Source organism: Lingula anatina, chromosome 2 (genome assembly GCF_051362555.1).
Source record: "Lingula anatina isolate TDL-2025a chromosome 2, LinAna3.0, whole genome shotgun sequence".
Taxonomy (NCBI): domain Eukaryota; kingdom Metazoa; phylum Brachiopoda; class Lingulata; order Lingulida; family Lingulidae; genus Lingula; species Lingula anatina.
Genome location: NC_141768.1, coordinates 15216045 through 15239540, shown reverse-complemented (window position 1 = coordinate 15239540; position 23496 = coordinate 15216045). Strand labels below are relative to the sequence as shown.

At 35.2% G+C, this 23496-nt stretch overlaps 2 protein-coding genes across 5 annotated transcripts in view; one reads left to right on the top strand and one right to left on the bottom strand.

Moving 5' to 3' along the window:
* Positions 1 to 4698: 4698 nt before the first annotated feature.
* Positions 4699 to 20589, top strand: LOC106154548 (uncharacterized). 3 transcript variants are annotated; one of them, XM_013528931.2, is made up of 19 exons: positions 4699 to 5119; positions 6165 to 6221; positions 6616 to 6690; positions 9171 to 9219; positions 9410 to 9588; positions 9908 to 10052; positions 11557 to 11777; positions 12032 to 12212; positions 14631 to 14851; positions 15090 to 15270; positions 15465 to 15706; positions 15921 to 16026; positions 16204 to 16389; positions 16712 to 16873; positions 17289 to 17457; positions 17895 to 18045; positions 18264 to 18519; positions 18859 to 18955; positions 19308 to 20589. In XM_013528931.2, the coding sequence occupies exons 1-19, from the start codon at positions 4997 to 4999 to the stop codon at positions 19891 to 19893; spliced, it is 3387 nt and encodes a 1128-aa protein (XP_013384385.2). In that variant the 5' UTR covers positions 4699 to 4996; the 3' UTR covers positions 19894 to 20589. The 3 variants fall into 3 exon arrangements, with proteins under 3 accessions (XP_013384385.2, XP_013384384.2, XP_013384388.2); XM_013528930.2 differs by having other exon boundaries at positions 16201 to 16389; XM_013528934.2 differs by lacking the exons at positions 11557 to 11777; positions 12032 to 12212 and having other exon boundaries at positions 16201 to 16389.
* LOC106154550 (uncharacterized) overlaps positions 20236 to 23496 on the bottom strand; it is an 8163-nt gene continuing 4902 nt past the window's right edge. For both annotated transcript variants that reach the window (XM_013528935.3, XM_013528937.3), the window contains exons 6-8: positions 23230 to 23389; positions 22753 to 22913; positions 20236 to 22262 (exon numbers count right to left, since the gene is read on the bottom strand). In XM_013528935.3, the coding sequence (XP_013384389.3) occupies positions 22111 to 22262; positions 22753 to 22913; positions 23230 to 23389 (473 nt within the window). In that variant the 3' untranslated portion in view covers positions 20236 to 22110. The remainder of the gene's footprint in view (positions 22263 to 22752; positions 22914 to 23229; positions 23390 to 23496) is intronic.

Here is a 23496-nt window from a genome sequence, read left to right as displayed (position 1 = left end):
TGATGGCTATACTCTGTTATAATCTCTTAAGAGATTTTAACAAAAAACCAAACTTTTTAGAAAAAAAACGGGGACTAACTTTAAATGTAAAAATGGATTCATTAACCATTGGTAAGTATGGGAAAATTGTTTACTCCAGGAAAATTCATTTTTTGGTCAAAATGAAGAGTTATTATCCCTTTAATCTGGGGGCATAAGAAGCTCAGCATCTGTGCTACGTTGTATGGTCACAGTTGCGGCGAATAAAGGCAAGATTTGTAGTTAATACATGCAAAGAAGTGTATACATACATACATGCATGCGTACGTACATACAGTGTACATACATTCAAACCTTTGTTTTGAATAATTAAAAACAGGAGCTAAGGTAAGTATTATAACCAAGGATGGACGGATAATGCATCCACCATAATTTACTTTTTTATATACACTGAAAAATTTCCTACTACATAGTGTTTTAATTATATAAAAAAAAATCACGTTTCCGAGCTGTTTTGGTCGAGTGTGTGCGTTTTTATTTATATTTACTCCAGGGACAAAATGCCAGAATTATTTATCAATTCAACACACTTCCTGCTTTGGAGTTCAACCTATTGACCCGTTGAAAGGTTCCGTGAATGGAAGTTGTTAAATGTACAGGCGGCAATTTGAAGTTAAATCGAAAGTTGTTAAAAGTCATCCTTAACGTCAACTTCATCGTTTTGCCATCGACTGCGTCAGTGCGGAACCTCGATAGTCACTGAAAGTTTTTCTTCAAGGTATCTTATCCTTAATAATGCAAGTCTAGTTCGAAACTGTGTGATAACTATAATTTTGTATGTTTGGGCACTATCATCCAACTCGTAACTCCGTGTACGTTGAAGCCTTACGGACCCATTTTAGATAATTTTGGCATTGTAGACATGTTATCACTTATGTAATGCCGGTGGAACGAACTGAGTGTCCTATGAGACGATAGTCTTAAAGATGCATACAAAGTCAATTTTTTGTCACAAAAACCAACCAAATGCCAGCATATAGTTTCAAGTAGTATAACTAAGAGAATTACCAAAAGGCATTGTTTAATTTTACCCGAAAATGATGTTTGAACGGATTTTTCTGCTGGCATTCTAAGCTGTATGTCAATGGGGCAGGAAAGTATGTCATGAAAGTAGGTTAAATTTACAACCAAAAATTTAAAGAAAGGAGCAGTCTAAAGGTTTTTTATGGCTGATCGAGTGATCTATTCAGTTAATCCCTTGGCATGTTGAATTTATTTGAGTCATATCAGAATCTAGTAGAAGTGGTTTACATGTGTTACTGGGAATCCACGCTCCACCGATGCTCGCGTCTGTACCTTTAAACGTGTTGTGGCAATACGCCGATACTCTGGAATATCGAACCAGTTTGTGTAGAGTTCGTATACTGATAGGTCAGGCTTAATTCCCACGTAGGATTTTGCCTTTGTTTGATCTTAAGTTTCTGTTTTTCTTTTCATATTTGCAATGTCACGGTCAATATAATTTGGTGTAGACAGTACTTATAACAATTGCGTTAAGCAAAATTTGGAAAGACAGAAGTATTACCCTCAACACTTAAAAGAGGCTCCTCAAAACACTTGTTTTCCCCATCGCATCCAACGGATCAGAATGCTGGGTACTCAAAGCTTCCGATCGAAAAAGGATTGAGAGCTTCGAACCCTGGTGCCACAGAAGACTCCTCAGAATCAGCTGGAAGGAAAAGAAAACCAATGAATAAGTTCTACACAAAATCAACTGTGAGGAGAGACTTCTTAACATCTAAGACAAATAGAAATTTACATCCATCGGACATCAACTGAGAAAAGAATACTCACTCGAAAAAAGACTGTTGATGGGATCAGTGTATGGGCAGAGACGACGAGGGAGACCGAAGACCAGGCTTGGAGACAACATTAAAGACATATGTGGGATGACTATGGTAGAGATAAAGAGAAAAGTGCAGGACAAAAGGCAGTGGAAGTGGCTCGTGCATGGGGCCACGACAGTTCGACATCGAACTTTTCGTAACTGATGATGAGACAGTACTTTCGAGTAGTACATTGCATCTTTTTGTTCTTGCGTTTATACAGGCATTCCACATAGCAATAAATGACTCATTCTCCATGCATCTACCCTCATACATGTACCTTGCAAATAAATTCCTCCTTCAGAGCCGCCCATATACATTATTTTCCTATGACTGTTTCACTTTTAACATTAAGAATTAATACATTAAGAACCGTGAAATATATATTGAGAGACAATGTTTTAATATACTTTTTCGGAAGGGCACGAAAAATGCGCTTTACGACTTTTTAAAGACGCAACTACTCGATCGTAGGCACGAGAGCGCAGATTGGGCCAATTTGAGTTTATGTAGGATGAAATTGGAGGAAGTACATGTCGGCGTGAAAAATATTGTGGTGATTTTAATTTGGTCCTAGATCCTAGATTGGGCCAATTAATGCTGGTGATGACACAGGCCTTTTTTTTTAATCACACAGAAGCAAGATGGAATTACATGTTTTTTGAGGAAAATAAACCACGCCAATTTCATGAAAAAAATTGGAGCATCATCTCACATTTTAAAAACATACGCTCCCTGAATTGTTTCGGGTTCGGTAGCTGTCATTATAAAGTCGGCCTAATAGACAAATTGTATTCTCTCAGAACATATCCACTTTGTGACAGGTAATTACATCGGTGAAAGCATTCGACTTGTTTATGATTTGACACAGTAAACGGACGTAGTGTTTCTGGGTTACTTTTACTTATCCACGTTCCATTTAGCCACGTTTTATAGGCTGTCGATTTTTTTCGACTTTGGTAATTCAGTGAGGAGATACATATCATTACAAGGATAGTAATGCTGCAGGTAATCAAGGGGGAATATGTCGGGATCCTTAAAATTCTCAGGTGATCCCCCTTTCACCATATCTTTTTATTAAATGCACCGGAATACTTTGGACCTTATAATTATACTATCAAGGAACACAAATCTAAAAAATAAAGACTTTCATTTTCAATCTTATACTTAATGGCAGGGAGGAAGTTGAAAGTATTTCTAGTCTAACCACTGCTTTTTTTTACCTTGTTTGATGGGTCCTATTTTTTTTTTACCATATATGCAGACAGTATTATTATATTTATTATATTTGTGCTCTTCTCAGAAAAGTCGAAGAAACAACAGAGGGTATATTTAGGAGTTTTGATGTTGGAATAATAATGATAAATGCTGAATAAATTGGCAGGATATACATTATCAAACACCAATTTTAATTACCTATGATTTTGTTGTTAGTTTGTCTAGTCACTTTTTCTGTTCCTTGTCAAATTTTATACCTACTTTAAAATGTTCACAAGAAAAAAACAAATTTGGAGTGTGATTTCCTCGATAAGATGCTTGGTGAAAAAAGATGAGAAACTGCCAATAAGTTCAAAGACAGCTTTTCAACTTAAGTAGTAAGCCAGGGGCGGATTGAGGCCGTCTTCGGGGTATTCCGGAAGACGGTCAGATTTTTAAGTTTATTTTTATGTTTTGACGGATATCTAATTTTTTTATGTCGGAACATGGAGGATGGATTAACAAAGATTATCTGGAAGACTGTCTGAAAATAGCTCTGGATCCGCCACTGTAAGCGTACGATCAATTACAGACGTTGGTACATTACACCTTTTTTCTCACTTTTCAATTCCCAGAGTATGAGTGAGTATTTTGTGATGTTCTTTTTTATGATGCTATATATTTTCATGGACAAAATTACGTAATTATGTCCAAGATATTACACTGTTTAATAAACAAAAAAGTATACATGAAATCATGCATGTCTGAATCTTACTTGGTAAGACCAATTTAGACCCGATGTATCCAGGTAAAGTGGATGATTTCATTTCTACACTGACCTAAGATCTTTTCACATCAAATGGTCTTCAATAGCAATACAGCTGCTGTACCGTCAAACTGAGGGCGTCCGGACGACAATTTACGGGTCGTCTGCTTGATTACATCTGATACTGAAGAGCAAGGCCACTCAAAAAGAAAGTGTGATAAATCTGAAAAAAAAATGGGTTTAATTACACGCGTTAGGCTAGAGAAATTAAAATAATGATAAACACCATTATTTTGTTCAATTGAACTTGGTTCAAATGCAGACTCTCGCATCTTAAGACCCATGGTTAAGCTATTTGTACATGTAGTAACGCTTGGTGTCGCGATAACACAATAAATAAATAAATAGATAAATAAATAAATATTGAATCTCGTCGAAACCGTTTCATCAGACGTCACAGCAACTTTGTGGGATGATTGTTCACATTCAGACATCATTGTTTGATAACAAGCCAAAGTGTTAACTTAATAAAAAAAATGATACTGTGGGTTTGACTGTCATATCAAGTTGGGGTCAAGATTCACCCATAATGAACTGGACGTTTTTGTGGTAACAATAGAATGTAACCAATCAATTGGAAAGTGGCTTCTTTCTTTGCCGTCGGTTACCTTGCTTTCCCTGTTAGTGGTTAGATAATTAAAGAGATTAGCGTTGATTAAGGAAGGCCGCCTTGCGCCAGGTTATGAATGGTGAATGCAAGACAAGGTGTAAATTGTCCCTAAACGGGTAAAGGGCTTCGTTTGCAGATTGTTTACAAATTGGTTCAAGCTAAGCACCCTCCAGTACTTATAGGTGTATAAATGGGGGGCCATTTATGAATCTCGTCACTACTTCTACAAAACGACCATAGTGGAAGGTGAAAAAAACTTTGAAAACAAAAACAAGGCGTCCTTTTGTAATAGAAGACATACATATCGTTCGTGGAACTCTTGAATCTCGTTTGAAACCGTTTCATCAGACGTCACATTATCGATCGCTGGAAAATCTGGCCAATTTTCTAGGCTTCTCTACTTGATAAACGCATCGGGAACATTAATTATCAAGGCTCTCCGGTTGACATTTAAAGGAAGATTCTGAAGCGCCACGGTTTTGATTTCCCCCCAAGTCCATGGATGCTCTCAGGAGAATAAGCGTTTTATTATTTCTCTTCTCCACTGGGTTGCAGACAACTGTTTCCAGTCATCTGGGACTAGGCGTTGAGCTGGGAAGGTGTCGCACTCGATGTTTACAGGTAAGAGGGATATTGGTTGTCAGACTACATTTTTTTGTATTTATTATACTTGTGTATAGGTAGGCCTATATGTGTAAAGTCATACCGCTTTGACGTCGGATTGTTACTGTAACACTCATGTTCAAGAGGGTGCGTTCTTAATCTTGTGTCGCATATCGAAGAATGACAAAGTTAAAAACATTTACTTTATAAGTTGTTTCCGCGAAACACCATTAACGTTTTTGGACGCATAGCTACGATGCCACTTGAGCGAATAAAAGTTTCATCCCTCATAAGCTGCGTCAAGTACAGGCCTATATACACAGTCCGAAGCTGTGTGACATCTAGTATTGCGGATACAACAGCCTAGTTTAGACAGCATCTTATTCATCATTACATTTCTTCACTGATTGTTTCATTGCCTTGTGTTAACCCTTCTTGCCTTTGGTATCAAGTTACTGTCTTGTCACATATATTTACAGTCCCTACATATATTAATAAAACAAAAGGATTAAGTCATTTTGTATTCAATCCCGGATCAGACCCTATTCCACTTATATTGTTTGTCAGGCTCCTCACAGCCAGCACTGACAGCTGACATATCTGACGACAAATACTTCATGTGGAGTTTATCCTGATATTTGTACGACGATCAGTAGGAGTGTTACTCGATTTAATCTTGAAACCAAAGATATACTTATAGTGCCATGATGAGAAGGGACCTCTCACGCAGAGGTACACGGTTGACTCCAACCTTATGAACTTCCTCTCTGTCCGTGAAATATAATGACAGTGGGTGCGAAAATCAAAGTACTGTCCATTAGCAAAAGACAGTGTCTTGGATACAGGGCCGATAAAAATCATGCGTCTGTTTATTTTGCCCTTTTTAGCCCCGTCACAGTTAAGGCATTTCTAAAAAAGCGTGGTCAAAATGTGTCCAAATATTCCTAAACAACGTCGACAAAACGCGATGGAACAATAACAGGCAACTTTAAATATTTCACGTTTTTGTACAATTGTTCGCAACTTTATATATGCCATCGATTCCATTATTTTCTTATTTTAGTTTCTCACTTTGGAAGTGAACGATGAAGAATGTCAGAAGAACGGGAACTGTAAAATGGTAAGTATGGATAAAGTTCTTCCCCGTATTACCCATAAACTTCCCGGCCTTGTGTAAAACCTGGCAAAATCGAGTTGATGGTGCTGTTGCTAAATCTATTCTTTTTCGTCCAATTGTTATTTTAATAAACTGTGTGGCGCCCAAACGAAGCTGAACACAAGCTGGAATACTCAAAATCATAAAATATTTGTTAAATACAGTACAAAATGTCGGTTGTTACTTTCTCGATAGCTAAAGAGTGTTACCATTGCTACTATACAGTACAGAGAAGTAAACGCTGTATCGAAAGTAGAACTCGAGGAGGAGGGGGAGGATTTTTTGAGGAACCCCAAGATATCCCTCATGTCGTTGCGTAGTGAAAACGGCAGAACTTAGTCCTGGCGATTTTTTTCAGTGCTGGGAGACCTGTGAATTCCTTCAGTGGGAGCCAAGCAAGTGGAATGTAATGTGTAATGCACCTCACATATGTGTAAGTAATAAGAAACTTTGGATTTTTCAATATATACAACACGTAATTTATCTAGATAAGTCCAATAACACACACACACACACACACACACACACACACACACACACACACACAGAGAGATCGAGAGAGAGAGAGAGAGAGAACGAGGTAGTAACATTCTCTAATATCCAGAAAATGAGAACATAAGGTACCTTTGTCTTTTCACGTGTAGCGTACAGTTTTCTGTGTTGCACCAGTTTATTTGGTCTTAAAATGTAATTAACTTGCGGGGGTTTTAACTACAAGACACAAGGTACCTATCAATATTAATCAGGTTAACTGGTGTCAAGCACACGCACTTCGTTTAAGTGACTGTCCTACGACATAACCAGTCTATTAATTTGTCTGTCTCTCTAACTGGAGCGATAAAGAAAATGGTACCACTCGATGACAAAAAGAGCTTATTTTCATTTTTGAAATGAAAATTTCGCCATTGCATTGCATAGTCATTGTATACGGCCTTTTTTTGCATTGTCACTTTGTTCACTCTAAGGCGCATTGTACTCCCACTTGGTTTATGAAGCCACGTTAACTTAACTGTCCATTTTAACACGTGGGAATACCTTGGTTTCGCCTAATTTGTGATTTTGGGTCAATTTTAACGGGTCAATAATGTGCCTTACATCTAAAATAAAGAAATCTATTATTATTCATTTCACAGGAAGTGAAATTGTATTTTCATCTTTATAAATGACATGGATGGAGGCCGTTTGAAAAGGGTAAATCATTACATTTATTGCTCTACAGATGAGGGTATCTGGTGTTAGCCGTATCAGTCAGATTCCGCCCCAAGCTTTGATTGACGCTTTCTCCCTTTTCGCGAAATCCGTTGATCGTTATTTATTTTTCATTTGAGATACAATCCTGAAACTTTCAATGTGAACCAAAGTGTGGAGTATAAAATTGCAGGTACGATTTTTTGTGAAGCCTTTTTTCCAGATCTAGAGATATGATTTCCGGGGAGAAGAAAGGGCCAATTTCACGTTTTTGTAGATAAAATCTGAACTGCACCTCAAAATAAAAACGCAAGCCCCTTGCCATGTAACACAATTAAATGCGTAAGAATTTTACTGAACGCTGCCTTGGGGACCAATTAATTTCCAAAACCTATAATGCCATTTTAACACCAAAATGCATTTGATACGTACTCGTAATCCGAGAAATAACTTTCCAGTAATTATGCCCAATCATAATTTAATGATCATTTATGCCCAGTAACAGTGCTTTTGTTTTCCCCTTACCAATGTAAAATTTTTGCATGTTATCCAGGCACAAAAACAGGGTAATTAAAAAACCCGGGCAGAGTCACGCTCAGTGTTGCAAATCTTATGTAAATCCTGTAAACTAACGGGGAATTAGACACGCAAAGCAGGATGTAGTGAGGCAAGGTTGATCTTTTTTTCAAGTGCAATTAATATACTGTAGCTTCATAATATTTTCAAAACAATGGGTATGGAGTTAGAAAACATCTCAGCATGAATTCACGTGGTTGTAGTACAACACAAGGCGTGGGTAGCGCACGTGGCTTGCTTGGCTTTCTTTCGCTAGGGTCACAGATTGTTCTTTCTCCAAGTCTACTGTGATGATGTATGGAACTAATGTCATTACTCAGAACATAGTAGCCGCTGGCTGTATTTATTCCAGCTCACGGTGTAAAAATATATAGGATTGATTTGACTGGCTGTTATCTTATACACTGTACAGTTTATTTTAAATATCTTATCAATTCAATTACATCTTAGTCTACATCTTGAGTTCATATCTTATTATTTTAACTACCTTTTCATTTATTTTAGTCATCTGATTCTGTTCATTTTACCCATGTAAAGTCTACTGAACATTTTATATGGATTTTTGACTATAAATAAATATTATTATTATTATTATTGTATGCCAAATACGCATTCTCGGGTTAGCACATATTTCTCTTCCAATTGCTTTTGCAAGTAAACCCTGCTATAAAAGAGGCCAGCTGTCTTGATACCTCCACGTTAAATGACGACAGGATATCATTATTATTAATTATTGGTTTTAACACAAAGCTATGAACTTAGCTATGCGACCTCTATGATTTAGCCAGACTGACTTTCGTCACCGTTTACGTCTACCATCATTTCCAGTGCAATAAAACTAACCATTCCTTCATTCTGATCCTGTATCAATGGTAATGAAGCGAGTGACGAGCTTTGTATGACTTAACGTGAACATAATTACGCTTGCGATTTTCGTTAAAGTTAAAACAAGTAACAATTAATTGTTCTGGTGATAAAATGAAACTAATTTTGATGATGTTGTGATAGATGTTTTTCATAGTTTCCATAGCAATATCCGATCATGAATAACCGAGATCTAAAGGCAACATATCTGCATGGACTAAAAAATTATTTAGATTCAGTTCGGTGCATAAAATTATGCATTTCTTTTTTTTAATCTAATTCCAGTTTCCTGGTTGTAAGAGCTCTTGTGAATTCTGGGATCACCATTCTACAGGTAAATAGGCGCCGCGTGTCTTGACATTTTTTTCTCTTTGCATATGATTTTATTCCTGGAAAACTACAAGCATTGTTGTTTGAAAAAAAATAAATAAAATGAATTTATCACTCACATGGTTCTATTGTCTAAGGATCCAAGATGCTGCTGTAATCCATATGATTAACCACTCTTTTATTTTATATTTTAGCGATAACACAAAATCCCCTTTATGAGCTTCTAAAGCCCATCCAAGTCAAGAACAACAACGGAGCTTTACGCTTAGAGTGGATACCACCTGTTTCTGAAAAAAATTCAGAGCGTTTCGTCTATATTTTAAGCAGCCGGGATGTTAATGATACTTTTAGTGACTGGTATACAGATATTCAAGTAAGTGTCATTGGTGTCCTTTTGATAGCTGGCGGATCAAGGATGTTATGAATAATTGTGCAGAATCTTGAAATATCAGACATTCTGGCATCAGTGCCAGTACCAGAGATAGCGTATTATGTTTCTTACATCCGTTTGCATCAGATATTTTGATCTTTTTCTTAAATGCAATGACTCCATCCCATTGTTGATTAAAATCACCAGGTGCTAATATAAGAATTGAGTAGAACTTTGAAAAAAGAAGTTGAGGAAAAAGTCTGTATGTATTGTTCTATACAAATAATGACAAAGAAATGATATTGCACGTTTTTTTTTTCAGACCGCTGACATGTGGGTTGAGTATGAGGCCACCTCGTTTTCGAACCTGTCGAATACCAAGTATCAATTCCAGTTGATTGTGGTTAACGAAAATGGAACTGTGGCGATTTCTGAGACAGAGACGCTCGATCTTTCTCATTTACATGGTGGGTAGGCCTATAATTTCAGGGCATCTGTGTAGGGTTCATTATGAAATGGAACCAGACAAAAACATCTAGTATCGTTAATAGAATGATACATTTTCCTCGATAAATAACACAAAAATCAAGCAAATAAAGATGTAAAAACACATTTTGATATGTTGTTTTTACGGTAGAGATGGATCGTATGACGCACACCTGCTGGAAATTGGCGGTTTTGTATGGCTCCTTCCTTGATTTGAGCAACAATAATTGTAAAGCAATACGTCAAGAGGTAGTAGGTAACATTTTTCTCCACTTCAATAATGATAAAATTAAGAGACTGGCATTATCACAGAAGAAGCTACCGGATGAAAAGAATGGAAATCATGACGGGTAGCACGAGGACAAGACATCCTTGCAGACGCATAAAGCTGGAAAATTATTTTCATAATCAACTTCTTAGAAAAGATGAAAAAATTCTATTATCAGCACCTTAGTTCATCTGAGTCTGTACTAAGAAGGCAAAAAGACATCAAAGAATGGAAATTAAATTTCACACTGGGTATTCACGTATGCTAAATGGTTTGAAGTCTGACTGTTTAAAATTGATTAAAACATACACTTTGAATATTTTTTTTAAAGTTCTTTCCAAGTGGTATAAAATAAGATGATGTGTAACATTTAAATAAAGAGCACCTGCATCCACACACGATGCCTCTCAGACCATAATTTAAAGCAAATTACTATAAGGAGAGATGAGATTTATTGACCTTAACAGCAATGGTTAAAAAATCAATATTGAAAACCTCCAGATATATAATGATTGAGTCGTATGATGTCAGATTTAAGACAACAATGCCTTTGAAGGGCTTAGTAGAAAATGTCAGTGTGCAAGACCCCTGGCAAAAATAGACAGCAGTTTGTTTCAATCTCACACACTTTCACAAAAAAAGTGAGTTATGGCAAGCAAATGGTAAATTATATCCTTCAAGCTCTACCTTCAAAGTTAAGTTAAATTTAATAAAGGGGCAATTTTGGTAATTTAAACACAATGTTACATCTCAGACATATTCAAATCCCTGCATGATGCCAATTACTGTCAACCAACATGAGTATTGCAAGTTACCTGACATGAAATGAAAGAATTATAATTAATTGGTGTATATCATTTCTGTTTGCCAATCAATCTCTCTTTTCTCAGAATTGGCTTCTACCTTGAATGATTACTGTAAATTTGATGTTGAAGCCAAGAAAGTGTCAACTCCTCAGCAGAACACCACCTAGGTATCTTTGCTAAGACTGTGGTATGCATGGTTGAACAGAGAGAGCTTTAAATATGGCTGCTTTCACATAGACAACATTTACCATATTACACATCAAATTGACTGTTTTTGATGCATTAAGATCCATATTTTTTCAATTCTTATAATATCTCTTTTTAAATGCAAGTTTTGGTGAAAAGAGGTGGAGGTAACCATTGCAAATTCACATATTGTGTTTTGTTGAATAAAAAAAATCTATTTTTCAGCTCCCTCACATCAGCCTGACAACCCACTTAATATCTCAGTGATTGTAGAGAGAGACAACAGTTCTACATTTGCTTATGTCCACTGGCAGCAGATGTCTGCAGAACGCACTGATTACAGTGTCTTCTGGGGAATGGAGGACTGCAACGTGAATAGATCTCTACCCTACTGCACTATCCCGCCTGACTACTTTGCCACATATATAACAGACAGCTTGGAAGGGGTAACATATAATTCAATCCTTGAAACTTCTCATTAACTATTTAAAATTAATGTGTAAGTGTTTTAATGTAAATGTTTTCTGCTTTATTATTAAATAAACCTTATAATTGTTTTTTTTTTGGTAAAGCAATCAGTAATATGAACTGTACATTTACATATTTTGATTATGTAAGAGAGAGATAAATTAGTAATACATTATGCAATCTTATGGTCTGAGATGTTAAATTTTCACATTTTGTCTATACTTTTAACTAGGATGTTGAAGTCAAGCTGAATGCAGATTTAACATTCAATTCAAAGTACTTTGTGCAAGTTGAATGCAGCACAACTGGTATGGTGTCCCCCAAGATTTTCTTCTGCACCCCTGGGTGTGAGAATCCAGACCCTACCTTCACTGTGTGTCTCCCAGATGAAGTTATTGAAAAAGACCATAACAGTATGTCTTTTTACTCCATTTTAGAACAAAACTCATTATTGTTTAGAACACAAATGCATTTTTTAAAAGTATGATGTTTAACTAATTTCTAACATTGTGTACAAATTCATACTTAAAAAAATGAAAAAATTATTTTGCTCCTCCCACCTTAAGTGCATTAGTAAAACAAGGCAGCAAAGTTGTCAAATGTACAGACAAAAAGCAGAAAATAATGATGCACAGAATAATTTTTTCCCAATTTTGATGCAATAATACATTATACTTAGCAGCAAAATCAGCACCAAATTTTTAATCATGCACAAAAGGTAACATTATATGAATATTAGGAATGTATAACTAGCATAAGGCTTCAGGGCCGTGAGAGTTCAAATTCACACTTTGAAAATGCAAGAATGAGAAAAATGAAAATTTCACGAAAAAAATTGTAAAATTCTGTATGACAGTCCCAAGAATCATTCTTGTAAGTCACAAAATAATAATTAACACATTTTTCCTTTAATTGCAATTGTGGTGGCAGTGCATGAAATAGGATTTTTGTCAATTTTTAATGGTTTACATTATGACTAACAGCAAAATAACTACCAATTTTTAATTATGTACTTTACATAACATGGGAATTCATAAAATGTAACTATTATATGGTTTCATGCACAAATTTCCACACTAAAAATACCAATAAGAGAAAAATGTAAATTTGGCTAAAGAAATTGCATAATTAACTTCCAGAAAACGAATGCAATGAAATTGGTTTTCCAACCCAAGCTCTATTTCAGTCCTATGAGTCTTTTCTGTAAGTTTTAGAATCATAAGTAACATGGTTTTCCATAAATGGTCATTATGGCAGCAGTGGCAAAATAGGTTTTCTTCAACTTTGATGCAATATTACATAATGCTTAAGCATAATCACCAACATTTTTTTAATATTACATAAGTATCATGGATATTCAGAAAATGTGACAAGAAGTCACACCTTGAAAATGCCATGATGTAAAAAATGAACATTTAACACACTAAAAAATGCAAAATGTGCCTGCTGACTATTTTCATAACAATGTGCCATCACTTAATTGCTTTCTTGGTTCCATTGATGATAGTAATTGCAGTGAATAATGAGGAGGAAATGCCAAAGACAAAACAATTGCAGTAAATAATGAGGAGGAAATGCCAAAGACAAAACAATGTCGGGTCTTTGTGTGAGTTTCTCCCTGAACACTTTTTGTGTGTTTGCAATCTCATATACTCATATCTAATTATTGTTTGCTGTTTAATGGTTAGTGCTGCAATTAGAACGATGTTTTAAAGTCATTAAAAAACCTTGTTAAAACCAGGAAGTAGATTGCAACTAACAACTGAATTGCATAGAACCACGATCCGATGTTGTTTAATGATTTAGATGTCTTTTTTTCTAATAACTTGCTGCATTGACGGACAGGGCAACAAAGAACGTTTCTGAGAAAAAAATCCTGTGAGGATAAAAAACGTTGTCATGTGCAATTTTTGCATGTTTACAATTTGATATGCACCTCTCTAATTATTGTTTGGTGTTTTATGGTTAGAGCTCCAATTAATTATTTAACCATCTAAAAACTCATTACAATATTGAAAAAAGATACACCATTACACAATGATCCTGGCTTGGTGATAGACATTTAAACAGTTTTTCGGTGGCTATGAACAAAAAATGTAACATCATCCTGCCCCCACCCCCACCCCTTCAATTTCTGAAAAAAAATCACACTAATGGTCTCCTCTTCAAATGAGAATTTTGATTAGCTGAGTCATAGTTCTAAACAGTTGGCACTGTTCGTCCTCTAAAATACCAAAATTTTTCTGGGACCTTCAGCAGGCCCCAAACCCCATGCCAATGGGGGGAGGGGTGGTTACACATCTGCAGACCCCCCTTAAAATAATCTTGGATCTGCACCTGTATAAGTTTGAAGACAGTAGGTCAAACTATTTTCCATGAAATGTTGTGTGTTAAGATACTTCATGGTATATCTCACTTCATGAGATAAATGCCCTGGTTTTGCTGACAAATTTACTTCTTAGGATAAAATGCAAGTTCATTTCCAAATAAGATATGGAATAATGGTGAGAAAGTCCCTATTGCAGGCCTTACGTTTTGAAAAATAATGTTTTTGAACTGTAAATATGATTCAACATAGGTAAACTGTATGTTTTAATTCTATTTACAAACGTACCAGTATGGCTGAAAGGATTTCAGAATCTGTATAAACATTAGAACTTTTAGGTGCATATCTTGAGCAATTATTATATTATTATATTTCTTAGTTATTATATTTCTTATAATATTTCTTTTTAAAGGCATGTTTTGGTGAAAAGGAATGGAGGTAACCATTGCAAATTCACAAATTGTGTTTTTTAAATTATTGAATAGAGATAAAATCTATTTTTCAGCTCCCTCACGTCAGCCTGACAACCCACTTAATATCTCAGTGATTGTAGAGAGAGACAACAGTTCTACATTTGCTTATGTCCACTGGCAGCAAATGTCTGCAGAACGCACTGATTACAGTGTCTTCTGGGGAATGGAGGACTGCAATGTGGATAAATCTCTACCCTTCTGCACTGTCCTGCCTGACTACTTTGCCACATATAAAACAGACAGCTTGGCAGGGGTAACATATAATTCAATCCTTGTAACCTGTCATTAACTATTAAAAATTAATGTGTAAGTGTTTTAATGTGAAAGTCTACTTCTTTATTATTTTTTCGGTAAAGCAATCAGTAATATGAACTGCATGTTTACATATTTTGATAAAGTAAGAGGGAGTTAATTAGTAATACATTATGCAATCTTATGATCTGAGATGTTAATTTTTCACAAAACTAATTTTTGTTTCTACTTTTAACTAGGATGTTGAAGTCAAGCTGAATGCAGATTTGACTTTTAATTCAAAGTACTTTGTGCAAGTTGAATGCAGCACAACTGGTATGGTGTCCCCCAAGATTGTCTTCTACACCCCTGGGTGTGAGAATCCAGACCCTACCTTCACTGTGTGTCTCCCAGATGAAGTTATTGAAGAGGACGATAACAGTAGGTTTTATTACTCCATTTAAAAACAAAACTAATAATCTTTAAAAACACTATTGGTGTTTTTTAAAACTACAATATTTCATTTAATTCAAACATTATGCACAATTAATTAATTAATTAATCCACCCCCCACCCACCCCCCCCCCCCCCAGACAGTACACCAAGACTGTGTATAACATATTGTTCCATATCAGTTACAGTAACTGCTACTACCTGGGCCCCCATTTGCCATAACCTAACCTATAGCCACAGTGAGAACAAGTGGGCAGTAGTCATCTCGTGGCCTCCCCCTGCCCAAGGTGTTCCCATTAGATACAATGTGTCCTGGATGACAGACTTCAGAGAAGGCGACAGCATGTACAGTGCAGGTCAAACATCTACTACAGAGAACCATGTGGTGCTGATGTTGCCTGGAGGACAACATTATGAAGTTTTGGTATTTATGCTTCTAAGCTTTCTTTGATTTTCCTTATATTAACATATTTTCTCTGCTGGGGTGTTATTTCATGATTTAGAAAGACAAGATGTTTGTTCTCTTTCATTTAAAATTCTAATACATTGTTTTAGAAAGGAGTCTGGTGTTTACATTAACACCCTAAATTCAGATATTGTTGAAGAATTCTATTCTTAATTATTTTTTAATATTTTAGGTTATGGCAGTTTACAGTGATCCAAAAGAGTCCCAATACAGTGATTACTTGTATTTCAATTTATTAGCCAAGGTTCCTCAAGTTGAAGCATCCAAGAATGGTACAAGTAAGTTATTACAGTTTTTTGCAAATCTATCTATCGCAGCAAGGAACAAATACCAACTTAAAACTAAAAAATTTATCAAAATACTTGTCATTGGGAAATACTCCGTTATTCACCCTCAAAGCTTTTCATGTATATGTGCTTGATGTACCTAATGGTGCTATTTTCTAATTCCAGCAGATGGGATTAAAGTAGAGGACACCAACGTTAGTCACTTGCTCATCATTGTCTCAGTCACTGCCAGTGCTGCAGTGGTCATTTTCAACCTCGTCAACTGTTTTATTTGTCGTTGGAAACGTAACAAAACCATTGAGACTAAAGCAAGGGCCATGGCCAGAAATAACAGTTACAAGTCTTGCTCCAACAGTAAGTTACAGTTGTCAATATTTGGGTACTGTTACTTTTTACAGATTTATTTCCTCAAGAAGCTAATTTTCTGTCTCAACTTTACAATGTGTAAATCACTTAAAATAAAGCATAAAGTTAAATCAAGCAACTTAATTAGACTTGAGATGGGGTTGGGGTTGTGATGTTCAAAAAAACTGTCCTTTTGATCAAGAAATCTGAATCAAAATTTGACCTAGGTTCTATGAGAAACATCAGCTTTACAGTGAAAAAGAAACCACTTTTTTAGTAAGAAAAACACCACCATCCAATTTCTGTCTGCAATTGATCTCTCTTTTTCCAGGTCCTGGCTTTTACCCTAGTGACCAGTTGATCTCAGTACAGGACAAGTGGGAGATCGCCCCTGCATTTCTCACTTTTGGTCACCAGCTTGGGCAAGGGGCATTTGGCAGGGTTCTTACGGGGTCTTATAATGGCAAGAGAGTGGCCATCAAAATGACCAAGAGTGAGTATCTCTGTTATATCATTTTAGATATTCAAAATGAGGGTATATCCCTTAAATTTACTCCCCTACACCATTATTCCCCAGCATTGTTACTCCTCACTTTGCACAATTATTGTAGGGAGTAACAGTGTGGGGGGAGTAAAAATATTTATGCAAAGAGTAGTGATTCAAGGAAGTAGTATCTCAGGGGCTGTGTTAATTCAGGGGCTTTACAATACGGGTAATATTATTATTTTACCAGGAGTAATAATGCATGAAGTATAATGATGTGGGGGAGAGTAACGATGCAGGGACATAATTACATATAAAGAGATGACCTGCAGGGAGGGACCTGAGTTTAATTAGAGTTTTTCTTATATATCAACTGATGTTTTTGTAATGAATAATCTAATCTCAAATACATTTTTTTTCGTAGAAAATGCTCCACCTTCTTACAAGGAAGACCTTCTGGCAGAAATCTGCTTGATGAAGAAGATAGGTGCCCATCCTAACATTGTTTCTTTGATTGGCTCCTGTACAGTGAGAGAACCCCTGGCTCTAGTAATGGAATACATGCCCCACGGAAACCTTCTCCACTTTCTTAGGTATTAGATCAAACACATGTTGGAAGTTTTTCTGATATCTATAAAATAAGATGAGCCAGTAGATGCTATATGAAACAAAAAAGCATAATTTACATTTTTTGCTTATATCATCCTTTGACTTCTGATAAAAATGTTTGCACAATTTTATGGTGAATAAAAAGTATTTTTTATTGTAAGAAATCATCCCTACTCAGTTGGGCCTGTAGCAATAGTCCAAAGGTTCAACAGTTCGAAGGTTCATTGATCCTAATGTTCATTATAGAACCTTCGGACCAACAAACCCTTGATTAAAAAACTGATGAAAATGTTGCAATTTTTTGGATCAATGAACCTTCGGATTATCGAGACACCCCCCACTAAGTTCACATAGTTGCTGCCTGTTCACTTTTTATACCTAAATGTATTTCATGACATTAACATTTTTTCCTCCATTCCAGACGTTGTCGTTTTGAAGGTCAGCTTAAGACAGAAGGCGCAAAACAGAAAGCCATTGAATACCCAATGATAAATGAAGATGGCAGCATTGAACAAGAAACCATCACATCTAAAGAGTTGCTATCATTTGCACGCCAAATTACTCTGGCCATGGTATGCGTCATTATACATCCTTTCCCTTTAGTTCACAAACCTTCCATTGGTTTAGGTTTCAATATATTGTACTGAGAAAAATTTCATACTTCTTATGAAATAATAATTATAATAATAATAATAATTATTATTATAATAAAGGAACATAACAGATAAAAACACACACCTTTGCTATATTAAATTCAATACCGTTCTTTAATTTTACCATCCAATTTCAGGAATACCTGTCTAGTAAAGGGATTGTCCACCGTGACATAGCTGCCCGTAATGTGTTAGTGGGGAAGGACAAGCTGGTCAAGCTGTGTGACTTTGGTTTGTCCAGGGACATCTACAAAGAACTCGAGTATCACAAGGACACCAGTGGTAAGCTGCCGTTGAAGTGGATGGCCCCAGAGAGTTTGAAGGACTGTGTTTATACAGTGCAGAGTGATGTGTGGACATTTGGGATCCTGCTATGGGAGATAGCCACACTGGGTATGTAATATTTTAAGTTCTGAACCTTAATCATAAGAAAGACCAACCCTAGATTGTTAGACAATTATCATGGTTATTTACAATATATGGTAAACATGTTATCTTCAACAATTTCAAATTTGGCTGTATTAACAATCAAGAACAGTTAGAGCAGAGAAATTCATTGATGTAGATGATAATGATAGCTTGATTATTAACAGTTCAACCACTTACAATATTATATATCAATGTCTCAAATAGTCTTATGTTCTTTACCATGTGTTTTTAATTTCAGCTAAGGTACAAAATTTGATGAAATATTTCCTTCTTAATACTTACTGGAATACATTTCAATTCCAGGTGCTTCTCCATACCCAAACATTGCCCTGCCTGACCTATTCTCTGAACTGGACCAGGGAACAAGAATGAGCATCCCCAAGAACTGTTCTACTGAACTGTAAGTTCCACTTTTAGTATAATAGTAGTTTACAGGAAATGTGCTCATATTGGTTCTATTTAATCATTAAATGCACTTGTTCGGTATTTTGATATTTTGATTTATTGAAACATGAGAATAGTAAAAAAAATTAAATACAGTGTTATTTGTTCTACACAGTAGGATTTGGACTTTCTACTGGTGTCTTGTGTGATATGATGGCCTTGACTAAATTTCCATAACTTGTTCAATAAAGCAAATTAACTCTATATAATCTGCTCTAGTTTAAAATCACCATGAGCTTTTTTTCACACCATGAACTATTTTATATATTAATGTATTTTCATTTGATGTATTTTCATTTCATTTTCAGGTATATTCTAATGCTGCAGTGCTGGCACAAAGTCCCCAAGAGGAGACCCAGTTTTACTAGCCTTCGACTTGCACTGGAAGACATGATGAGCCAGGACAGTGATTACCTGGACCTTGACAACATCTTGGAGTCTGCCCTAGAGGACGAGAGAGATGACTCAGTGCAAGAATGTAAGGTAGACATATTTGCTGACAAGACTGAAACATTGCTGCCCAGGGAAAGAGAGGGCCAGGATGAGGAAGAGGAAATTCGAGACCAGCCATTCACGAGAAAGCGCAGCTTAAAACAGACCCTCTCCCAGTTATCCAACATCCTAGATTCACCAAACCTATTGAAGAAAGGCAGCCTGAAGAGCCAGAAGTCATGTGGTTCTAACTTCGGCTCCCCAAGGCTGTCCATCAAAGGCAGTATCCGTAGGAAGATGTCGATTAAACACAGCCGATCCAAGGAGAACCTCATTGATGATGATGACAAGGATGAAAGCGGATGTGAAAGTTGCAGTGAAACTCAGTTAAATAACCTGAATGAAGAGGATTTTTCCTACCAGGAACAGCACCTACATGCCTTAAAGTCTACACATCTTTAGAGAAACATCCGGTTTCTTTTTTTGTTCTAATCAAATGTTTAAAACTTCTTGATATTTGTTTGACTTGTTTTGTAATAATACAAAGATGTTTTAACTTTGTCAATGATTAAAAGTTAGTGACATAATATCACATAATATTGCCAAGTGTCTCAATTTTATGGCACTTTACACTATTAAATGCCAATCTAGTAAACAATGTAATTTTTTTCAAATATTACATTTCAGATTGAAATATATCCCGCAATTAGATTTAAGGGAGATTTCTTTAAATTTATTTCTTTTGCTAATATTTGCTATATTTATGTGCACTGCTTAAAAATGGACAAACTATGAACACAATCATTATTTATAATTCAGTTATTTTATTAAAACTAGATATATAAGTTGTAGATCTTAAAATATAGCTACTATTTATGTAATTTATTAACAATGGGCTCATTCTGGCAAGCAATTTGTCTCTATAACATAGGTGAAGAATTTTACCCAAAGCCAGATAAAAAATTTGAGTCAAACAGTGATAAGTGGCAATTTTCACTCAGAATATTTTGAAAATTATTTAACCAGAGCAAATTATTTGGAGAATCAGAGAATGATGATTTTTGCCAGCATGACCTCAGTTTCCCATGTATGTAATTTAAGAAATGTATTTAAAATATAATTATATTAAATAAAATTAAGTGTTTTACCAGTGAACAACAGTTTCTTTGATAAAGATCCCTTTTTTCATTCCATGGCAGATACATATCATCACCAAGTGTCCAGATAAAACTGAATGTTGTAAAAAAAAAATACTGATAATAACTGTAAAATATTGTAGCTCTGCAAAAACTTTTTAAAAATCTGTTTAACTGTAAAATGCAGCAAAGAAATAGGCGATAAGGAGAGATAATATAATATAATTAATTATACAGTAATACTGTACGTATATAGTCATAATTTGTTGCTTAGGCCATACAAAATTGATAAGTTGGTTATCAAGTGAGACTTTATTCAGACCCGAGCATGCATTAGACATTGGTTTGGCAAATGGGAGAAATTAACAACTGATCCCAAGAAAAACCTTATTGCTTTTTTTTTCTCTCAAATCGCCCATACTGTGGATTACCTCTAAATGAAATAAAATAAAATAAAATGAATTAAATGACATTGAGGTGCTGCTCAATAACCAACTTATCAACATTGTCTGGCCTAATTGTTTTATTATATTCTTTTATGTAGAGATAACATCAGCAAAAATGTGGATGGACTGAGGAAGCGCTGGTACCTGTTAGATAATAGGATATCAACAAGTGAATTCAATGTATTTTGTATTTCAAAAACAGCAGTCGCTAACATAAGATTGGACTCTTAAAATGATTACTTAAATATTTATGATTACTTTATGATCTTAAAATAATTACTAAAATATTAAGTTCAATTCTATTCTAAATTTTACCTGGAATCAACATTCCAACTATGAAATACAAATTCATAAAATATATTTTTGAATTAATGTTTGCTTCATAATAAAAATGTTATATTTTGACATTGGGAATAAAAGAACAATGCAAAAATAAAAACAGATTCTGTTCACTAAAAAAGATTGGATTTTGAAGCAGCTTCAAAAAATTAATATAAATTCATTTCCTTAAATAAATACATTTGTATCACTGTATGGCAATACATGTGGAAACTCTACTAGACTAAGACATGGTCCATATCCCTTTCACTTGAAATATGATTACGAGGACTTTGCACCATTTCCTGAATATAAAGCAGTTTGCACCCCAATTATCTAAATTTCCTAAACATGCATCGTTCTTACCAAAAATTTCCCAGACTGAAAACCCTCATTGACCAACCTATCTACAGTGGCAAGCATGGCACTGGGGGCATAGTTAAATAATAATACATAAATGCAGTTCGTGGGGGTGAAACTGAATGAATTTTTTATCCTTCTTGTAATTCTGAATATTAAATGAACACTAATGTATAATACCAGGGAGTAACCCAGTAAAAGCAATTATCCACAAAAAAATCCACCCTAAATTTCAGCCTTGTTTTTGAAATAATTCTTATGTGATACTGCAGAGTTTATTGCATAATATTAATATTGCAATAATATGCAAGTCGTTGATAAAGTTTAACTTTTTATTTTTGATTAATTCTTAAGAGAGAGCCTTTGACTAGATTAAGTTTTTTTTTCTTTGGTTATTTTGAACTCTTTTTTTCTTTTGTTCAATTATTAATGGGAAAACTCATCTCCATTTCTTGGCACACTTCTTTAATGCACTGCAGCAGATGTGTCATGTCATCTGGGAACAAGTGACCAATGTTTCCAATCCTGAAACAATCACTATCCAGAACTTTTCCAGGGTATATCACCAGACCTGAAAATTAAAAGGACATATCACTTTGTGGGGTTTAAAATGAATAAAATGACAATTTCTAGTCATTTGAAGCCATTTTCTTAACTTATTGTTAACTTCAGAGTTGCCAGTGTAGATATCTCCCCATTTTTATGTAAATTACAGCATCTATAACTATAAATGCAGACATTGCTCCATACCTGCTCTGAAGAAACCTATGCAGATTGCATCAGACATATTCAAAGCATAACTTTTTTCTATCAATCACTCAGTTCACTGTTTTGATTGCCTTGTCACGTAGCGAATTTTATATAGTAAAATTTCACCTGGGATTGACATGAAGCTAAGCAATCTTACTTGGCCAGGTATTGATCAACCTACATATTGTTTATTACTTTTCTCTTATTAATGTAAGTTTGCATTTCTTGGGCCAGACATCACAAATGAAATTAGCTAAGACATGAGATTTAATTTCAAAAATTGACTACAGCTGAACTGACCAAATATTTACCTTTTTCATTCAGTCTGTGGTAAAATTCCTCAAAGACAAATTTGGGGTCCTTTGGAAAGCAGAAGGAGGTGATGATATATCCCTTGTGGGAACTGTCTAGGAATTCTCGGAAACCAAATTTTTTCATGCCCTCTCGGATAATCTGACAATTTTTCTGGTATCTAACAATTCAGAATTTAAGAGAAAATCTATAGATATACCAATTTGCTTTCAAAAACTAAAATCCTTTGCAGGTACAGTACACTGTATACATGTTTCTGTTATATAAACATCAAAATAGTTACTTATATCAAGCAAAAGTGTCATCACTGTTTTAATCATTTCTGCAAATCTAATTTGCCAACAACCAGAACTACAAGACAAAATGCTGAACCACTTGTTGATATAATTTCAAAATACAAATCACATGTGCAATAATTATTAATTCAACAAATATTCATACATTTTAACACCACAGCAACCATTAGAGTAACTGACCTTTTACCCCTCTCTAATACTCCACCCTCCTGCTCCAGCTCCAGGAGGGCCTGTTGAAATGCCAGCATGGAATGTGTAGGAGGGGTAAAACGGAACTGATGTGTCTTCTCCAAGTTATCATACTGATCATACAAATCTAGGCTCAGACTTGTGGAGTTACCTGAAATATGTAAGGTTTAATATATTATAATTACTTTGAAAGACTTGAAAAATCAGAATCGAAAACACGTTTGTAACCTCTTCATTATCCTCAAAATGTAAATTAGA